The 16,639-nt window shown below is 51.9% G+C and overlaps 2 protein-coding genes across 7 annotated transcripts in view; both read left to right on the top strand.

Annotated features, from left to right (window-relative positions):
• Positions 1 to 490: 490 nt before the first annotated feature.
• SF3B2 (splicing factor 3b subunit 2) lies at positions 491 to 14,296 on the top strand. Of its 6 annotated transcripts, none has more exons than XM_069566312.1 (22): positions 491 to 788; positions 960 to 1,006; positions 1,296 to 1,373; positions 2,472 to 2,720; positions 2,934 to 2,984; positions 4,180 to 4,297; positions 4,606 to 4,706; positions 5,043 to 5,139; positions 5,294 to 5,385; positions 5,910 to 6,125; positions 6,235 to 6,372; positions 6,559 to 6,639; positions 6,824 to 7,051; positions 7,884 to 8,033; positions 8,692 to 8,781; positions 8,894 to 9,001; positions 9,751 to 9,858; positions 10,146 to 10,288; positions 10,381 to 10,482; positions 13,331 to 13,430; positions 13,535 to 13,720; positions 14,061 to 14,296. In XM_069566312.1, the coding sequence occupies exons 1-22, from the start codon at positions 656 to 658 to the stop codon at positions 14,130 to 14,132; spliced, it is 2,688 nt and encodes an 895-aa protein (XP_069422413.1). In that variant the 5' UTR covers positions 491 to 655; the 3' UTR covers positions 14,133 to 14,296. The 6 variants fall into 6 exon arrangements, with proteins under 6 accessions (XP_069422413.1, XP_069422415.1, XP_069422417.1 ...); XM_069566314.1 differs by having other exon boundaries at positions 503 to 788; positions 2,937 to 2,984; XM_069566311.1 differs by having other exon boundaries at positions 586 to 788; positions 957 to 1,006.
• Positions 14,297 to 15,727: 1,431 nt separating this feature from the next.
• PACS1 (phosphofurin acidic cluster sorting protein 1) overlaps positions 15,728 to 16,639 on the top strand; it is a 144,102-nt gene continuing 143,190 nt past the window's right edge. Inside the window, exon 1 of the mRNA XM_069566317.1 lies at positions 15,728 to 16,313. Within this exon, the coding sequence (XP_069422418.1) occupies positions 15,961 to 16,313 (353 nt within the window). The 5' untranslated portion in view covers positions 15,728 to 15,960. The remainder of the gene's footprint in view (positions 16,314 to 16,639) is intronic.

Raw genomic sequence — 16,639 nt, forward strand, 5'->3', positions numbered from 1 at the left:
ATGACATTTGAGCCGGCCAGGAAGGTGGAAAAAGGGGCTTTAGTGTGGCCCTTCCTCCAGGTCGGCAGCTGGATCTCAGCCCGGAGGGCCGGCTTCGTTCCCGTCTCCGATCTCCTTTCAGCCCATTCATCCATGCCTGGGCCGGGGATGGGCGGGCAGACAATCAGACACTGTTTTATCACAGGCATCGGCGGCAAACTCCCGCTTGGCGCCCACAGCGCGCGACCGCCGGGGGAACGAGTCCCTGGAGAACGTGAGCGTCCAGGCCTCTCAAGTCCAACCAGGGAGTAGCGCCGCAAGGCGGGAGGTCTGCGCTGAGGCCAGTGAGATGCAGAAAGCACGCCCTTCGGGCAGGACCTGCTTTCCCCACAGCCCCGCCCCGGCTCTGGCCTCCAGAGTTCCCCGCGTCGCGGCCGGCCGCGATCCTCCCGGATTTGAATCCGCAGAGATCGTGACCTGTGCACTACAACTCCCAGAAGGCTTCGCGACCAGGCGGCCTAAGGAGCATTGGAGAACGGTAGGGGATAGGCCCTGATGGGAACTGCCTGGCAACCTTCGAGCGGACGTGGCGTATCGCCCTACCGGAAGTTCCGGGAAGTGGGTCCGGAGGCTGGTCCGAGCTTCCGGGTTGGTCGCGCGCCTTCCTGCGGCTAAGATGGCGGCCGAGCATCCGGAGCCTCCTAAGGGAGAGTTGCAGCTGCCGCCGCCGCCGCCTCCTGGACACTATGGTGCCTGGGCTGCCCAGGAGCTTCAGGCCAAATTAGCAGAGATCGGAGCTCCCATCCAGGGTGAGGAGCATGGGAAGTCAAGGGCAGGAAAGTGCAGGCCTGCGGGGAAGCGGAGCTGGTTACCCCGGAGACCCGGGGGCGGGGGTTAGAGGCTGGCCGCGGTGGCCTGACTTGGGCAGGCTGGCCTGCTCGACCTGACCTACCCCGTTGATCCTGTGCTTTGCTTAGCAGGGAGTCGCGAGGAGCTTGTGGAGCGATTGCAGGCTTACACTCGCCAAGTAAGTGTTGGTGGCGGGACATGAGGATAGGCCGAGCGTTTGCAGGAGGCATTAATGACCCGTTACAACTCGGTCTTCGTTGTTTACGAATCTCGGTACAGCAAGTGGGGTCTTGGCTGCTTCGTATCTGCTGTGTTATAATTGCTTTTGTATATATCGTTTCTTCCCAGAGCCCATTCCGAGCTCTGGCAGATAGTCACTGGGTAAATTTTGTTGAATAGACGAGAGCTAACGCTGTTTCATGCACCAGCTCCTTTTAGACTGCCCTAGATTCTTTTCACTTTCACAGACTGGCATCGTCCTGAATCGTCCCGTTCTGAGAGGTGAAGATGGGGACAAAGCTGCTCCTCCTCCTATGTCAGCACAGGTAAGAAGACTGTCTCACTTGATAAGATTCTTTTCTACTCAGAGTAGCTCCTCCTCTGAGCGTACAGGGGGATACACCTAGCCCACTGGGCAGGGAGGTACACTGATGAAAGAACTGGGAACTCTTCAGTTCTTCCTTCGTCCAGATTCTTACTTCCTTTCTCAGTGTCAGTTCCTCCAAATTTCATGTGTCATTTAAGATTCAGCTTAAATATCTGGAAACCTGATATAATCCTTCCCCAGCTGGAAGTAATCACTCTCTTCTCTGCCCTCCCTGTGCAGAGTTCCCATGTTATTCAATGAGAAATTAGGGCTTACTCTCTGATTTAATTTCATACCATTTATATTTAATCAGTCATTGGGGCACACTGGGTCTTATTTATTTAAATACTCTCAATTTCCATGTCTTTTCTGATCCAGGATTTGATAGTTTTTCTGTAGAGCAGTGGCCCTGACTTGGGGTCCAGGGACTTCTATGTGTGGCATAAGAAGGTTTTTATTTTTTTGAGGGGTTGAGGAGTTTTCAGAAGGCCTTTAGAGGTGTCCGTGAGTCTCCTGAAATTGTATGTGAAGTCTGTGTTCATGATGTTCTTCTGGGACAGAGTTGACAGCTTTCATCAGTTGGTGGCACAAAGTTAAAATGCTCTTCTTTCGATACTGCCGTAGAGTATTCTTTCTTTTTTCCTTTATGTCTTTGGCTGCTCTGGGTCTTCATTGCTATGTGCAGGCCCTTTCCAGTTGAAGCGAGCACAGGACTACTGTCTAGTTGTGTTGTGCGGCCATCCCATCGCAGTGGCCTCTTGTTGCAGAGCACGGGCTCCAGGGTATACGGGTTTCAGCAGCTGCAGCACACGCGACACATGGGCTTAGTTGCCCCGCAGCACGTGGAATCTTCCTAGAGCAGGGCTCGAACCCATGTGCCTTGCGTTGAGCGGATTCTTAAACATTGGACCTTCAGGGAAGCCCTGCATTTTCTTGAATGCAAGAATTGTGCATCATTTGACTTTGAATCCCAGTGCCAGCCTTATATTAGTTCCCCAGCAAATGCCTGCCATTACATAAATGCTTCATAGTTAATGGCCTTTTTTTCCCCCCACAGCTCTCAGGGATTCCCATGCCGCCCCCACCCATGGGTCTCCCTCCTCTACAACCCCCTCCACCACCCCCACCACCCCCACCTGGCCTTGGCCTTGGCTTTCCTATGGCAGTTGGACCCCGCCCGCCAAACTTGGGGCCTCCTCCTCCTCTCCGGGTGGGTGAGCCCGTGGCGCTGTCTGAAGAAGAGCGGCTGAAGCTGGCGCAGCAGCAGGCGGCATTGCTGATGCAGCAGGAGGAGCGTGCCAAGCAGGTAGGGCAGGTGGCAGCCTGAGCCTGCGTCTCACCAGGGTCCTGAAAAGGGAGTAGGGCCTCCAGGGGAGCCGGATCCTGGGGCCAAGGCTTCTGGGAAGGTCTGGACCCAAGTCTTCAGGGCCTCGGCTGGAAGAGCAGACCAGGAAGCAGAGCTGTGGTAGACTGGCCGGTGGGGTGTGGGTACTGGAATGAGCTCGTTTTCTTTCTTAAGCAGGGAGATCATTCACTGAAGGAACATGAGCTTTTGGAGCAGCAGAAGCGGGTAATGCCTCCCTCTTCCTAACCTTTGACCTCCATGGTCTAATCCATCGTCTGTCACTTCTAGTGCTTACTGTCTAAAATTAGCCGTGCCATTCAGGTTTCCCATGGAGATTACCTCATCCTCATCTAAGTTCCATTATCTCCCAAATAATTCTTTCTTTCACGTAGCCAAGGAATTGGTAATCTGTGGACTATAGCCTGTTTTTGTATGGCCTGTGATGTAAGGATGGTTTTTATATATTTGAAGGGTTGTTTTGGGGAGATGGGGGAAAGGAATTTACAACAGTCTACAAACAACCCAGAAAGCCTAAAATATTTACTGACTGGCCCATTACAGAAGAAATTTCCTGACCCCTACTGGGCTTTCCCAATGGCTCAGTGGGTAAAGAGTCTGCCTGCAGGAGACAGGAGATGTGGGTTTAATCCCTGGGTTGGGAAGATCCCCTGGAGAAGGAAATGGCAACCCACTCCAGTATTCTTGCTTGAAAAATCCCATGGACCAGAGGAGCCTGGCAGGCTATAGCCCATGGAGACATGACTGAGCAACTAAGCACTCAGGCATGCACGATCCCTACTAGTCTTACGTGATATCATTTTAGGTACACTGGAGAGGATTCTGGGCTAATTTAGTCATTTGTATCAGATTTAGTTCAAATGTGGTGTGTTTAAGTTAGGGAATGATACATAAGATCCTCAGTTACTGAGATGCATTGTATAGTTGTCACCAACTAGCTTATTTAGGAGTATTAGGAGATAAACATTGACAGGAACAAACATGGAGATATCTATAGGGTGTTGTCTTTGCCTATATTGTGGTAGATCTTGAGGGGTCAGTATAAGAAAATAATTTATTGTTCTTAGAAATAACTTTATCTTTTGGGAAGAAAAATCTTGTTAAAAAAATAGGCAGTGTTTACTAAATATTTTAAAAAAAATTATTAGGAACCAGCGTTTTCTTTGGGTTTTTCTTCGTGTCATTTCCAAGAGTTTTCTTTTGTTTTGAGAGGGCTCCTTCATTTAGATCAAGAGTGTGGAAGCATGGGGGTGGCAAGGATATCAGAGTGCTGGTAGTACCTGATTAATCTGTGCTGGTACCTGATTAATCTGGTAACCTGGCTGAAAGGCTGCATTTGCTGGGGGCTGCCTGCCCTGTGGATTTCCAGAGCTGTGTCCCCAGCTCCTACTTCCTCTCGTAGGCAGCTGTGCTACTGGAGCAGGAACGACAGCAGGAGATTGCCAAGATGGGCACCCCTGTCCCTCGGCCCCCACAAGACATGGGCCAGATTGGTGTTCGCACTCCTCTGGGTCCTCGAGGTAAGATCCTAGAAAGAAGGGAAGGGCAAGGAAGGTGATGGAATTTTTTAACTTCAGTATGAATCACAAAAAAGTGCACGTATTGTAAGTGTACAGTTCAGTGAATTTTCACAAACTGAACACACCTATACTGCTAGCACTTGGTCCAAGAAACAAGATTATTAGCACCCCAGAAGTCCTCCTTGCTCCCTTCTAGCCCCTCCTCCCCTCCCAAGAGTAACCATTACCCTGGCTCTGAAGCAAGGAAGTAAGTTTTAAAATGTGTGACTTATCTCTTCTGACATTAGATGTTTTTTCCCTCCTCTCAGTGGCTGCTCCAGTGGGCCCTACTCCCACTGTTCTGCCTATGGGGGCCCCCGTTCCTCGGCCTCGTGGTCCCCCACCACCCCCTGGAGATGAGAACAGAGAGGTGAGATTGCAGGGTTCTTCCTGGGAACAGGAGAGTGTTTTAGAAGAGGACTTGAGAGAAGATGGGAGAACTTGTGGGGGTGGGGCTGGTTGGTGGAGGGGATCCATATTTACTTAAAACACACTTAGGTAGGGCAGGAAGTCGGTCAAGTCTGGCAGACATTTCTAGGGTGGGGTTTGGGGTTCACTCTGAGGGATGCTAAGGTGTAGTTGAATCCACTTGGTGTCCACTGTCGATGTTCCCAACGCCTGGCCAGCAGCCTTTCAAGTCCAAGAAGTAGAAGTCGAGAAAAAAGGACCCTGTGGTCACCCCCTCTTCCTGGCTTGTCTTTGGCAGATGGATGACCCCTCTGTGGGCCCTAAGATCCCCCAGGCTTTGGAAAAAATCCTGCAGCTGAAGGAGAGCCGCCAGGAAGAGATGAACTCTCAGCAGGGTGAGTCCTAAGGGCTATAAGGACGGAGCCTGCAGAGCTGGGCCTGAGTCTGCCTTCCGCCTTCCCTCCCCCGAGGAGGATTCAAGAGAGAAACTGGCCCTGGGGACAGAGGGGTTACCGTGAAGAGGCTGATGGCCATCTTCCTCCCTTACAGAGGAAGAGGAAATGGAAACAGACACTCGCTCGTCCCTGGGCCACTCAGCATCAGAGACTGAGGAGGACACGATGTCTGTATCCAAGAAGGAGGTATGGGGGGAGCTGGATCGGGAAGGGATGTTGGAGAGAGGGTTTGGCCAGTAAAAGAATCCTGTCTCAGATCTTCAATAGTTAGTAGCTGCTAGGACTTCCTCGTGATCCAGCGGTTAAGACTGCGCTTCCACTGCAGAGGGCACGGTTTGCTCCCTGGTTGGGAAACTAAGATTCCACATGCTGTACAGTGAGGCCAAAAAAAAAAGTTAGTAGCTGCTGTCTCCTGCCAGGTCCTTGTCCAGAGCACCTTACAGATATATATTTTTTTATTCAGTTGGCCTAAATCCTTTGAGTTCTGAGTGTGATGCATGCCTCCATTTTAGAACTGAAGTAACTGAGATTCAGAGAGGTACAGTACTTTACTCAGAGACACCCAGTTTGAGAGGGGCTGAACTTTGTCGTCTGACTTCAAGGCCTCTTTTTGCAGTTGCTTGGGGAAAATTGGGTGAGGTGATCAGGGGTTGGGAGGCAGGCATGGTGCTTTGAATCTCTGACCTAGTCTATTTACTGTGTTTTGGCAGAAAAATCGGAAGCGCCGGAACCGAAAGAAGAAGAAAAAGCCCCAGCGGGTGCGGGCGGCGTCCTCTGAGAGCTCTGGGGACCGAGACAAAGAGTCTGGCCGCTCTCGGGGCTCGGAATCCCCAGCGGCCGACGTGGAAATTGAGTACGTGACTGAAGAGCCTGAGATTTATGAGCCCAACTTCATCTTCTTCAAGAGGATTTTTGAGGCTTTCAAGGTACAAGGAGCAGCGCACTCGGAAGGGGCACTGCTGAGCCGGGGCGGGGTGAGGGGGTGTCTTTTCAGAACCAGCTTCAGCTGGAGTTCCAAGCTGTCTGTCTGCTTAGCTCACCGATGACGTGAAAAAGGAGAAGGAGAAGGAGCCAGAGAAACTTGACAAAATGGAGAACTCTGCGGTGCCCAAGAAGAAGGGCTTTGAGGAGGAGCACAAGGACAGTGACGATGACAGCAGTGATGACGAACAGGTGAGGCCACGCCCCTTGTCGGGGAAACAAGGGCTCTGGGGGCAAGTGGCTGCGATGCATCCTTCAAGGGACCGTGGCGACCTCTTGCAGGGGAGAAGTCCTTTGGTAGCTTAAGTTTCAGAGTAAGCTGGGATGTCTCATGTCACCTAAGAGTCCCGATCACAAGAGAGGATTGTTCTGCTCTAGGAAAAGAAGCCGGAAGCCCCCAAACTGTCCAAGAAGAAGCTGCGCCGAATGAACCGCTTCACCGTGGCTGAGCTCAAGCAGGTGAGGGCTGAGAGGCTGAGGTGCTCCCTCAGGCCCTGGAGCCCAGGAGCTCCGGGAACCTCCAGGGTATGGGGAGGAGGGCTTTGAAGGAGGCCCAGGATGGGCCCTCTAGAGGAAGAGAAGGCAGGGCAGCTTTAGGTCTGAGAAGCTCAGACTTTGCAGAGGGCTGCTGTTGTATCTCCAGCTTGTGGCTCGGCCCGATGTCGTCGAGATGCACGATGTGACTGCACAGGACCCCAAGCTCTTGGTTCACCTCAAGGCCACGCGGAATTCCGTGCCTGTGCCACGCCACTGGTGTTTCAAGCGCAAGTACCTACAGGGCAAACGAGGCATTGAGAAGCCCCCCTTTGAGCTGCCTGACTTCATCAAACGCACAGGCATCCAGGAGATGCGGGAGGCCCTGCAGGAGAAGGTGAGGGCCTGGCTGGCGCTCAGAGCTGCGGTGGGGGATCCACTCCTTAGCTGCTGCCTGCTTCAGAATTGTATCTGGCTCCCCAAACCCCCCTCCACGTTAACTGTCTGATTGTTGATCCTTTAGTTTGGATGTCAGCACTGCATAGGACACCTGGGGCTGGGAGGGCAGGAGGGGAAGGACAGCTCCTGAAGGCAGACCTCACCTCTCTGCTTAGCTGGCTCCCTGCCCCCGCTGAGACTGCTGGTTCCTTGCGGCTCTGTTTGCCCCTTTGTCTCCCCGTCCTCCTGCCTGCCTGCGCTTTGCAAGCTCTGTTTGAGCCGCACACCGTGACTCCTTCCTCTGCAGGTTGCTTTTGGCTGTTTGTAGCTCTCTGCCTGCTGTGTGAACTGATGCCCTTGAGGCTAGAAATGTATGCTGATTGTTTAACTTCCTAAATTCAAAAATTTTGATTAAATACTCTGGTTAGGTCATTAGAGTGTTTTTGTGTGTAGTGCGCAGATTCAGGAGGTACCAAAGTATGTGGTGCAAAGCGTGCCTCCGAGGTAGACTCTTGTCACCTACTTTTCTGCAGAGGCAACTGATGAGGTCAATCTCTTGATCAGATGGCTTTCAAAATATTTAACATACATAGCTGAGGGTGATTTCATATGTTACATGTTTTGTTCAGTGTGGATCACATTTTGAGGGACTTGAGCAGGAAGGATTTTGGTGGCTTCTGTGATGAGATAAATGAGGTTTCCCTCTGTCTCTTGGGAGTAGGGATTTGGGCCTGTCAAGAGTTGAACTTGGTGCATACCTTTTATGGTGTGTCTTCTGCCATTCTCCACAGGAAGAACAGAAAACCATGAAGTCAAAAATGCGAGAGAAGGTTCGGCCCAAGATGGGAAAGATCGACATTGACTACCAGAAACTGCACGACGCCTTCTTCAAGTGGCAGACCAAGCCAAAGCTGACCATCCATGGGGACCTGTACTATGAGGTTCGGGGGTGGGGCGGGGAGGCAACATTGGGCCTTCGGTCATGGCTGTGTCACTCTGGGTCAGAAGGGCTCTGGAAGCAGGTACGGTGGCCCCTCCCCTCAGCCTTCACATTGTCCATCAGCTCCCTTTGGATGGGATGGAATTTGGAATAAGGTGGTCCTCTGAAGGAGATAGGCAGATCATGTTTTTGAGGTGATCGTTGTTGATGGTGGGTGTTTTGGGAATAGAGAGGCCAAAGGTGGGTGCTTTTTAGATACACTTCGTATTAGGGTAGGAAAAAAATTTTTTTTTTCTTTCTGAGCCTTAGCATATTCATCGCCATGATATCTTGGAAATTTTGAGGTGGAAGGACCTTGGATCTTCTCAGGTGTCTTCATTTAGCAGATGAGAAAGCCAGTCCTTGAACTTAATGTTCTCATAGTGGGTTAATGACTGCGCTGGGAGTATTGCCTTTCCCCCTCCTTCCTGGCCTTTATTCCTTTCCCTACTGTAGCCAGAGAAAGAACTGATGAGAGTCAGTGGGAATGGCAGCCCCCACTGGGACTGTGTGTCTGATGTGGATTGGGACTTCTCCCCTTTGTTCCCATGTCCTCTTGCAATTGACCTCCCTGCATGTGTCTGGAGTCCACAGTACTGCATGCTTGGGTTTTTCCTCAGGGGAAGGAGTTTGAGACGAGGCTGAAGGAGAAGAAGCCAGGAGATCTGTCTGATGAGCTGAGGATTTCCTTGGGGATGCCAGTAGGACCAGTGAGTGCCAGTTACCCGACTGGGAAAGAAGAGAAGGGGCTGCTAATTGAGGCGGGAGGGAGACAAAAGGATACGGCTGGGCAGATGGTATCCTGTGCTCTTTCTCCTGCAGAATGCCCACAAGGTCCCTCCCCCGTGGCTGATTGCCATGCAGCGATATGGACCACCCCCATCGTACCCCAACCTGAAAATCCCGGGGCTGAACTCGCCTATCCCTGAGGTGAGTCCTCTCCTTGCTTTCATTCTTAGCTGGCTCTACATTTTCACTAGAGGATGACTTTTTTCTTCTCATTCTATAATGTGGTGGTGTTTTTATTTAAAGGAGTAATTTGTTTTTTAAAGCCTGAGATATTTGTCATAAAATGCATAAAATGTCTAACCAGAATTGATAAGTACAAAGAAGAAAACACCATCCACATTTCACCAATCAAATTTAATATGTGGTGAATGTGTTCCCAGATATCTCTGTGATATACACATGGATAGACAAAATTTTATCTGAAGAATAGTGTTAAACTTACCGTTATTTTACAATAATAAAACAGTAAATAAGGAAAAAAATGAACAAAGTCATTAAAGTGAAGACAAAAGAAGTAATTGTTCAACTTCAGATAAAATTTTCTGTTCCTTAACAGAAACAGATTCTAAAAGCTTGCCAAAGTTAGGAAAAATCAGTAAGAAGTTGGAGCCGTGTGTTTTAAAGTACCTTTTTTCAGTTTCAGAGTGTGACTACAAAGGCTGAAAGTATTAGCATTTTTTCTGCTTCCCACCTCCCATCCTGTTACCTTTGATTTTTGTTGTTTGCTAATTTTGCTTTGTAATGCTTTAAAATATTTGATTTTTCTCTGCAGTTATAATCTCCAGAGTTCCCAAATGTTAATTCTGTACTTTGGAGCATGACTTTTCTCTCAGGCATCAGTGTTTCTTGGAGCCCAGGCATGGAAGTGATTTGCATTTCCTGTCTTGCAGAGCTGTTCCTTTGGGTACCATGCTGGTGGCTGGGGCAAACCCCCAGTAGATGAGACCGGGAAACCCCTCTATGGGGATGTGTTTGGAACCAATGCTGCTGAATTCCAGGTATGGGCCGTGACTGGCAAGCTTGGTCTTACTTTAGGTCATGAAGTTCAGAGATAGTTGGTTTCTAGCTTCATTATTAGAGAGCTGTGTGTTCTGAAGTTCAAAGTCTGAGAAAGGGGCATACGTTTCCCTGAGATGTAACTCAAGCTCTCCACTAGACTAGGTGCTCTCTCTGGGTAGGGATTATTATCTGTCTGTTTACTCTTAAATCTCTCCCTTTTACAGCCACTTGACACAGGATACATGTATAGTAAACATTCATTGAATGAATGAGTGGTGTTTTTCAGACCAAGACTGAGGAAGAAGAGATTGATCGGACCCCTTGGGGGGAGCTAGAGCCATCTGATGAAGAGTCTTCAGAAGAAGAGGAAGAGGAGGAAAGTGATGAAGATAAGCCAGATGAGACTGGCTTCATTACCCCTGCAGACAGGTGGGGGAAGCAAGAGAGTCTGCCTCTTCGCAGTGGTCTGTTTGTGTGTGGGGACCTTGTCTCTACTCCAGAGCTTGTATCTCTCTCCACAGTGGCCTCATCACTCCTGGAGGGTTCTCATCAGTGCCAGCCGGAATGGAGACCCCCGAACTCATTGAATTGAGGAAGAAGAAGATTGAGGAGGCGATGGACGGGTGAGGGTACCAGGCAGGGCTGAGAGGGGAGGGTTTTCTAGGTAGACGGGCTGACTTTTGTTCCTCCCGCCTCCCATGTCCACACCCCACCACACACTAGCCTTGTACTTTTTTTTAACAATTAGTGAACACCAGCTCTGTACCAGGCACTGCTCTAGGCACGGGGGGATCAGCAGTTGAAAAAAGAAAAAGTCAGGTGAGATAAACAAGTTGTCAGAGAACAAGACAGTTTCAGATGTGGATCGGACATGTAGCGGAAGGAGGCTGAATAATGGGGTGTAGAGAGCTTTGGGTGGTGGGGAAACGTTTGGGAAGGCCCACGAGGAGGAGGTATTTGGGTTAAGAGCTGGAGCAGAAGGAATTGCAAGAGCAATTGGACGAACACTGGAGACATTCAAATGTTCAAATAATGTGCAATTCTTATGATTGAAATTTCTCTAAAAGATAATTGAGATAATTGACCATTTTAAACAAAAATAATAACCATGTAGTAGCCTGCCTTTTTGCAAGCTACAGGGTTCTAGGTTGGCAATATTTTCTTCTTTCTTTGCTTTAAAGATGTTGCCCCAGTGTCGTCTTTCCGGCATTGTTTCTGCCAGGAAATCTGTCATCATCCTTCCATTGTTCCTCTGTGCGTTTGTGTCCTTTTCCTCTGGCTGCTTTCAAGATTCTCTTTTTATCGCTGTTTGGAACAGTTTATGATGTGCATTAGTTTTCTTTGGGTTTGTTTCTTCCTTTTAATAGTTTGATAGTTTCTTTTCTTATTTTCTTTTCCATTTTCTTTTTGGCCTTGCCTCGAGGTTTGGGGAATTAGATCCCTAACCAGGCACTGAACCTGAGCCCTGGGCCCCAGAAAGCACAGAGTCCTCACCACTAGACCTCCAGGGAATTCCCGTCTTTGGATTTCTTTACTTGGGGCTTGTTACACATCTTGAATCTGTGCTGTTATAGTTTTTATTAATTTTAGAAAAATTCTGGCCATTATTTCTCTAATTATTTTTTCTGTTTCTTTCTTTCTCCTCTCCTTTGGGAACTCCAGTTGTACATCTGCTAGATTTCTTGAAGTTGTCCTGCTGCTCACTGATGACTCTGTTTATTTAAAATTTTTCTCGTTTCTTTTTGTATTTCATTTTAGAAATTTTTCTATTCTTGTGTCTTCAAGTTGGCTAGTATTTTTTTCTATTTCTAATCTGACATTAATCCCGTCCAGTGTAGTTTTCATCTCTAGCCGTGTGATTTGGGTCTTTTTATACCTCCTGTGTCTTGTCTTTGACTTTTGAACGTATGGAATCCAGTTATGCTAATATGTGAAAAATATTTATCTATTTAGGTGCGCCAGCTCTTAGTTGTGGCACATGAGATTTTCATTGGGGCGTGTGGATCTTTAGTTGTGGTATGCAAATTCTTCAATGCGGGTATGTGGGAGCTAGTTCCTTGACCAAGGGTGGAACTGGACCTCCTGCCTTGGGAGGGCAGAGTCTTAGCCACTGGACCACCAGGGAAGTGCCCTGTTACAATAACATGTTAAGGTGCTGGCTTGCTGTTGGTAACATCTGTGCCAGTTCTGGGTTGGTTTGAATGAACTGATTGTTTTCCTTGGTAAGAATTGTATTTTCATGCCTCTTTGTCGTTCTGATAATTTTTTACTGAGGTTGTGAAATGCGCCTTGTCAGGTTAAGGTTCCTATAAACCCTTACTTTCGTTCAGGGTTGTCACAGTCACGGTGCTTGGAAATAGTTTGATCCTTTCAGGTCCTGCTCTTCAGGTCCCTTAGGCAGGACTGAAGCAGTGCTCAGTTCTCCACTGCTGAGGCACGAGGCCCTGTACTCTGCCCTGGATCCTGTTGATCAGGCCCTGCTCCCAGACCTGAGGGAAGAGCAGGCATGTATGTAACTGCCAGTGCCTTCGGGTGGTTCTTTCTCTGGCCTTGGTACTTTCCTCCCACACAGTCCTCGCCTGAGAACTGAGGACTGGAGGGGGTTCTCTGTAGGTCTCTTGAGTTTTCGAGTCTCTGCTTTTTCTTTTTAGGTTCTCTGTCCTGTGATCTCTAGTCGCCTCTATTTCCCTGCGCTTCCAGCTTCACCCCTTCAACTCCTGGAGTCCTCGGGGCTCTACAAGGAGCTCCCCCTCCTTGTCCTGTAGCCTGGAGACTCTCAGTGCAGTAGGAATCACCTCACTTGTTTCCTGTCTCTCAGGAATCCCTCTCCTTTGTTGCTCATGTCCAGTGACTTGAAAACCACTGTTTCATGTACTTTGTCCCGTTTTTGATTGCTTCAGGTAGGAAGGTAAATCTGGTCGTGGTCCTATACTCCTTGTCCAGAAGCAGAAGTCTCAAGTTTTGTATATTCAAGGAAGAAAAAGAAAGGGTACTGGGGCTAGGACCTAATGAGAAGGATTAAATAACGGCCTGATTATGAAACTTTTAGGTCACGGGGACGAGTTTGGGTTTATTCAAATAATGATTAGGAGCCACAGAGGATTTGGGGCAGAGGAGTGACAGGATCTGAAATCTCTTTTTACGGCTGGCTGCTTAGTGAGGATGGATTTCCACCTCTTCCGGGGAAGTGGTGGGGAGGAAGTCATGGTCTGGGTTGATACTGGTATATTTGCTCTTGTTTTTTGAGTAGAATTCTTGAAATAGGTGACACTTTTTCATCTCATTTATCTCCATGATCTGTAGAGGCAGCTCGGACATTATTTTTCCCCTGGGTGTCTTGGAATCTCTCGGGGGAGCTCAGTGGAGCTCAGTGAGGGCGCTGCCCTTGTTCCTTTTGTTGTCCCTTCTCGAGACCCTTTCGTCCTTTCTTTTTGGGGTTGACCCCCTTGTTTGCCTCCTTGTCCTTCACAGAAGTGAGACGCCTCAGCTGTTCACTGTGTTGCCGGAGAAGAGAACGGCCACTGTAGGGGGCGCCATGATGGGCTCAACCCACATCTATGACATGTCCACGGTGAGCACTTGGAGGACAGTGCTTCAGGGGGCTGGGAACGTGGGCAGGAGCTCCAGCTTCCGAGCCTTGCTTTGGAGAAGACAGTGCTCTGACTTCTTTTCCAGGTTATGAGTCGGAAGGGCCCGGCCCCCGAGCTGCAGGGTGTGGAAGTGGCCCTGGCGCCTGAAGAGTTGGAGCTGGATCCCATGGCCATGACCCAGAAGTATGAGGAGCACGTGCGGGAGCAGCAGGCACAAGTGGAGAAAGAAGACTTCAGTGACATGGTGGCTGAGCATGCTGCCAAGCAGAAGGTGGGCGCCCACTCGGGGCTGGCTGTGTGAGAGCCAGGGACCAGGGCTGCCTTTCCCCGTGGGGTGGTGCCCTCTAGTGGTGAGAGGAAGGGAGGACACAGTGGCTGCTGCCCTGAGCTTCCTGGGTGCTGGGAACCTTCGGAATCCTCCGGTGGGCTGCCCTCTTTAAGGTCGATGAAGCTGAGACACACGGAGGGGAAGGAACTCGTCTGAGTCTGAGGATTCCAGTTTCTAGACTTTTCCCACAGACGTATGTGGCCACATCAGGCTGCCCACCCTTGTTTGGGGAATCAGCGGGTTGTTTAACCTGTTGTGACCTGTTTTTCTTTCTCTCCTACAGCAAAAGAAACGGAAAGCTCAGCCTCAGGACAGCCGTGGCGGCAGCAAGAAATATAAGGAGTTCAAATTTTAAGTCCCTGTCTTACACCTGGCCTTCTTTAAGGCCCTTTGCTTGGACATCTGGGCTGCTTGATACTTGGGCACGAAGAACCAGCTCTCCTGCTATTCCCAAGGCCTTGTCGTTTTCATGTTCTTATTTTAGACCTGTTTTGTAAATAAAGCTGTTTCCCAAGGAAAGAGATGAATATGTAACACTCCTGATCCTCCCTCTTTTAGTCCCCTCCCTCCCGCAAAAGGATGAAAACAGCCATTTTCTGTGGCCTAAAGTGGTCCAGTGTCTGGGGGCAGGCACCTAGAGAAGATGTTACAGTTGAGACTGGTGATGAAGCTAAAGCCACTCTGAGACTTTTTTTTTTAACCACTGCCCGCTTTTGTAGGAAGGCTCTGGAGGAAGGACCTCCAGGTCTGGTTTGACCTTACTAGTGTGTCCTTGGGGACTAAAAATAGCCAGCTTAGTGCCCAGCTGGGTTGAGGAAGTGCAGTGGGCTTGGGAAGTAGGCCAGGTCAGGCCTTCCTAACAGACCTTGTGGCCGAGTCTAGGTCCTCACCTGGAGAGAACGCAGCTCAAATCCTCTAGATTGTCCTGAGTCCATATGAGCCCCTGGGTGGTTTCATCAACCGTCTCTAGGTTTTGGAGGTGGGGGTGTGGTTGGGGGCTGCTTTCCTAGGCTCTAGTCCCCTGTGTCCCTGGAAGTCTTTCTGACAGGCTGGACTGGGTTGGTCCCATGGGTCCCACCGGCAGTTGCCAAGCACTGGGGAGAGAAGTCACACAGTGCTGCTGTACCACTCATGCTGGTGTTAAGCACCATCTGAGGAGCTGCCATGCGGGAGGCTTCCAGATGCTTCCTGGAGCGGGGAGTGTGGGTGACTCCGGGGAGGATAAGGCAGTTGAGTAAGACCTCAGAAGGAATAGGATTGTAGAAATACAGTAAGTGATGAGGCAGAAAAACATTCAAAGTATAAGAAATTGAGGGTAGAGATGGGGACTTGGGACTCTAATGGTTCTTTAGGAGGGGGACATCGTGGTCAGAAAATAAAGGCTTAGCTTTAGAATTAACCCGTGCCAAACGGCTTTTTGGATTCTAGGTCTGAGCCCCTGCCCACACTGGGGAGAAGCGGCGGAAACTGCCTGGCCCAGCGGCGTCCAGTAGACCACTGGGTCCCCATGGCGCCCTTTGCTGGTCGTGGCGAAGAAGCCCCCCCGGGGCCGCAGAGCGGGCGCCAAGTCGGCGGTCGGAAAGCGGGTTTGGGCGTGCGGCGGGTCGGGCCTCAGGTCTACAGACCGGAGGGGGCCAAGGCGCGCTCCCGCGGCAGCCCTCTCCGGGCCGGGACCGCGCCCCGGAAAAGCGGAGTTTCCGCTTGGCTCTGCTGCCACCGCGGAAAAGGAGAGGGGAGAGAAATGGGCGGCGAGGTTCAGCGGGCTGCCGCCGGGCCGCGAATTTGAGGAGAGGACCAGGCGGAGGGGGCCTAGTCGCCGACCCCCTCCCCCGAGGAGCGAGGGGCGCGCGCGCCCACAGGCCCGCCCGGGGCGCGCGCCCGAGCGCGGCCCCGCCCCCGGGCGCTGGGTGGGGCGGGCGCGGGCCGGGGCTCCCCGCCCCCTCCCCGGACACGCCCACCCAGTGTCTCGGCGGCGCGAGCCGCAACAGGCAGCGGCGGGCGAGCGCGAGGACCGCGCGCCGCGAGGCCCCGCGCGTGCGTGCAGCTCGCGCTCGCGCGCTCGAGCGGGCGGGCTGAGCAGACGAATCGAGCCCCCGCGGCCGCCGCGAGAGAAGCCTGGGCGGTCCTTTCGGCCTTCGCCTCGATCCCCGTAACCCCCGCGCCTCCCCGCCCCCGGCCGGGCCATGGCGGAACGTGGAGGGCCGGGCGGTGGTCCCGGAGGCGCCGGGGGCGGCAGCGGCCAGCGGGGCTCCGGGGTCGCCCAATCCCCGCCGCAGCCGCCGCCGCCGCAGCAGCAGCCGCCGCCGCAGCAGCCGACGCCCCCCAAGCTGGCCCAGGCCACCTCGTCGTCCTCGTCCACCTCGGCGGCGGCCGCCTCGTCCTCGTCCTCGTCCACCTCCACCTCCATGGCCGTCGCGGTGGCCTCGGGCTCCGCGACTCCCGGCGGCCCGGGGCCAGGCCGCACCCCCGCCCCCGTGCAGATGAACCTGTACGCCACCTGGGAGGTGGACCGGAGCTCGTCCAGCTGCGTGCCCAGGTGAGCGGCGGGCGGGGGGCGACCAGGCCCTCGGGGACCGCCCAGCCGGGGCTGTGACAGGCCCCCGCCTTCCTATTCCTCCCCGTCCCGTCGGCCAAGGGGGGCGCCCCGGCCCTGGATTCCCCCTCGGCTGCCCCGCTGCGTCCCTGCCCGGCCTCCCGGGGACTCCTCCCGAGGGGACCCCGCCCTCCTCTGGCATGCCCACCTTCGGCCTCGGGCCGGGACCACCCTCTTGCCCTCCCAGAGCGGGGCCCAGTGGATTCTCTGCCCTGGGCCTTCTGACAGAATCCGGCCTTCCTGTCCGTTTCCCCGTGAAAGTCACAGAC

Source organism: Ovis canadensis, chromosome 21 (genome assembly GCF_042477335.2).
Source record: "Ovis canadensis isolate MfBH-ARS-UI-01 breed Bighorn chromosome 21, ARS-UI_OviCan_v2, whole genome shotgun sequence".
In the NCBI taxonomy this organism is placed as follows: Eukaryota; Metazoa; Chordata; class Mammalia; order Artiodactyla; family Bovidae; genus Ovis; species Ovis canadensis.

Bases quoted from the DNA above. Each gene is read 5' to 3' on its own strand.
- SF3B2 (XM_069566311.1), top strand. From the start codon at position 656: ATGGCGGCCGAGCATCCGGAGCCTCCTAAGGGAGAGTTGCAGCTGCCG. The intron at 4,298-4,605 runs GTAAGATCCTAG...CCCTCCTCTCAG, and splicing joins CACTCCTCTGGGTCCTCGAG to TGGCTGCTCCAGTGGGCCCT. The intron at 13,721-14,060 runs GTGGGCGCCCAC...TCTCTCCTACAG, and splicing joins AGCATGCTGCCAAGCAGAAG to CAAAAGAAACGGAAAGCTCA.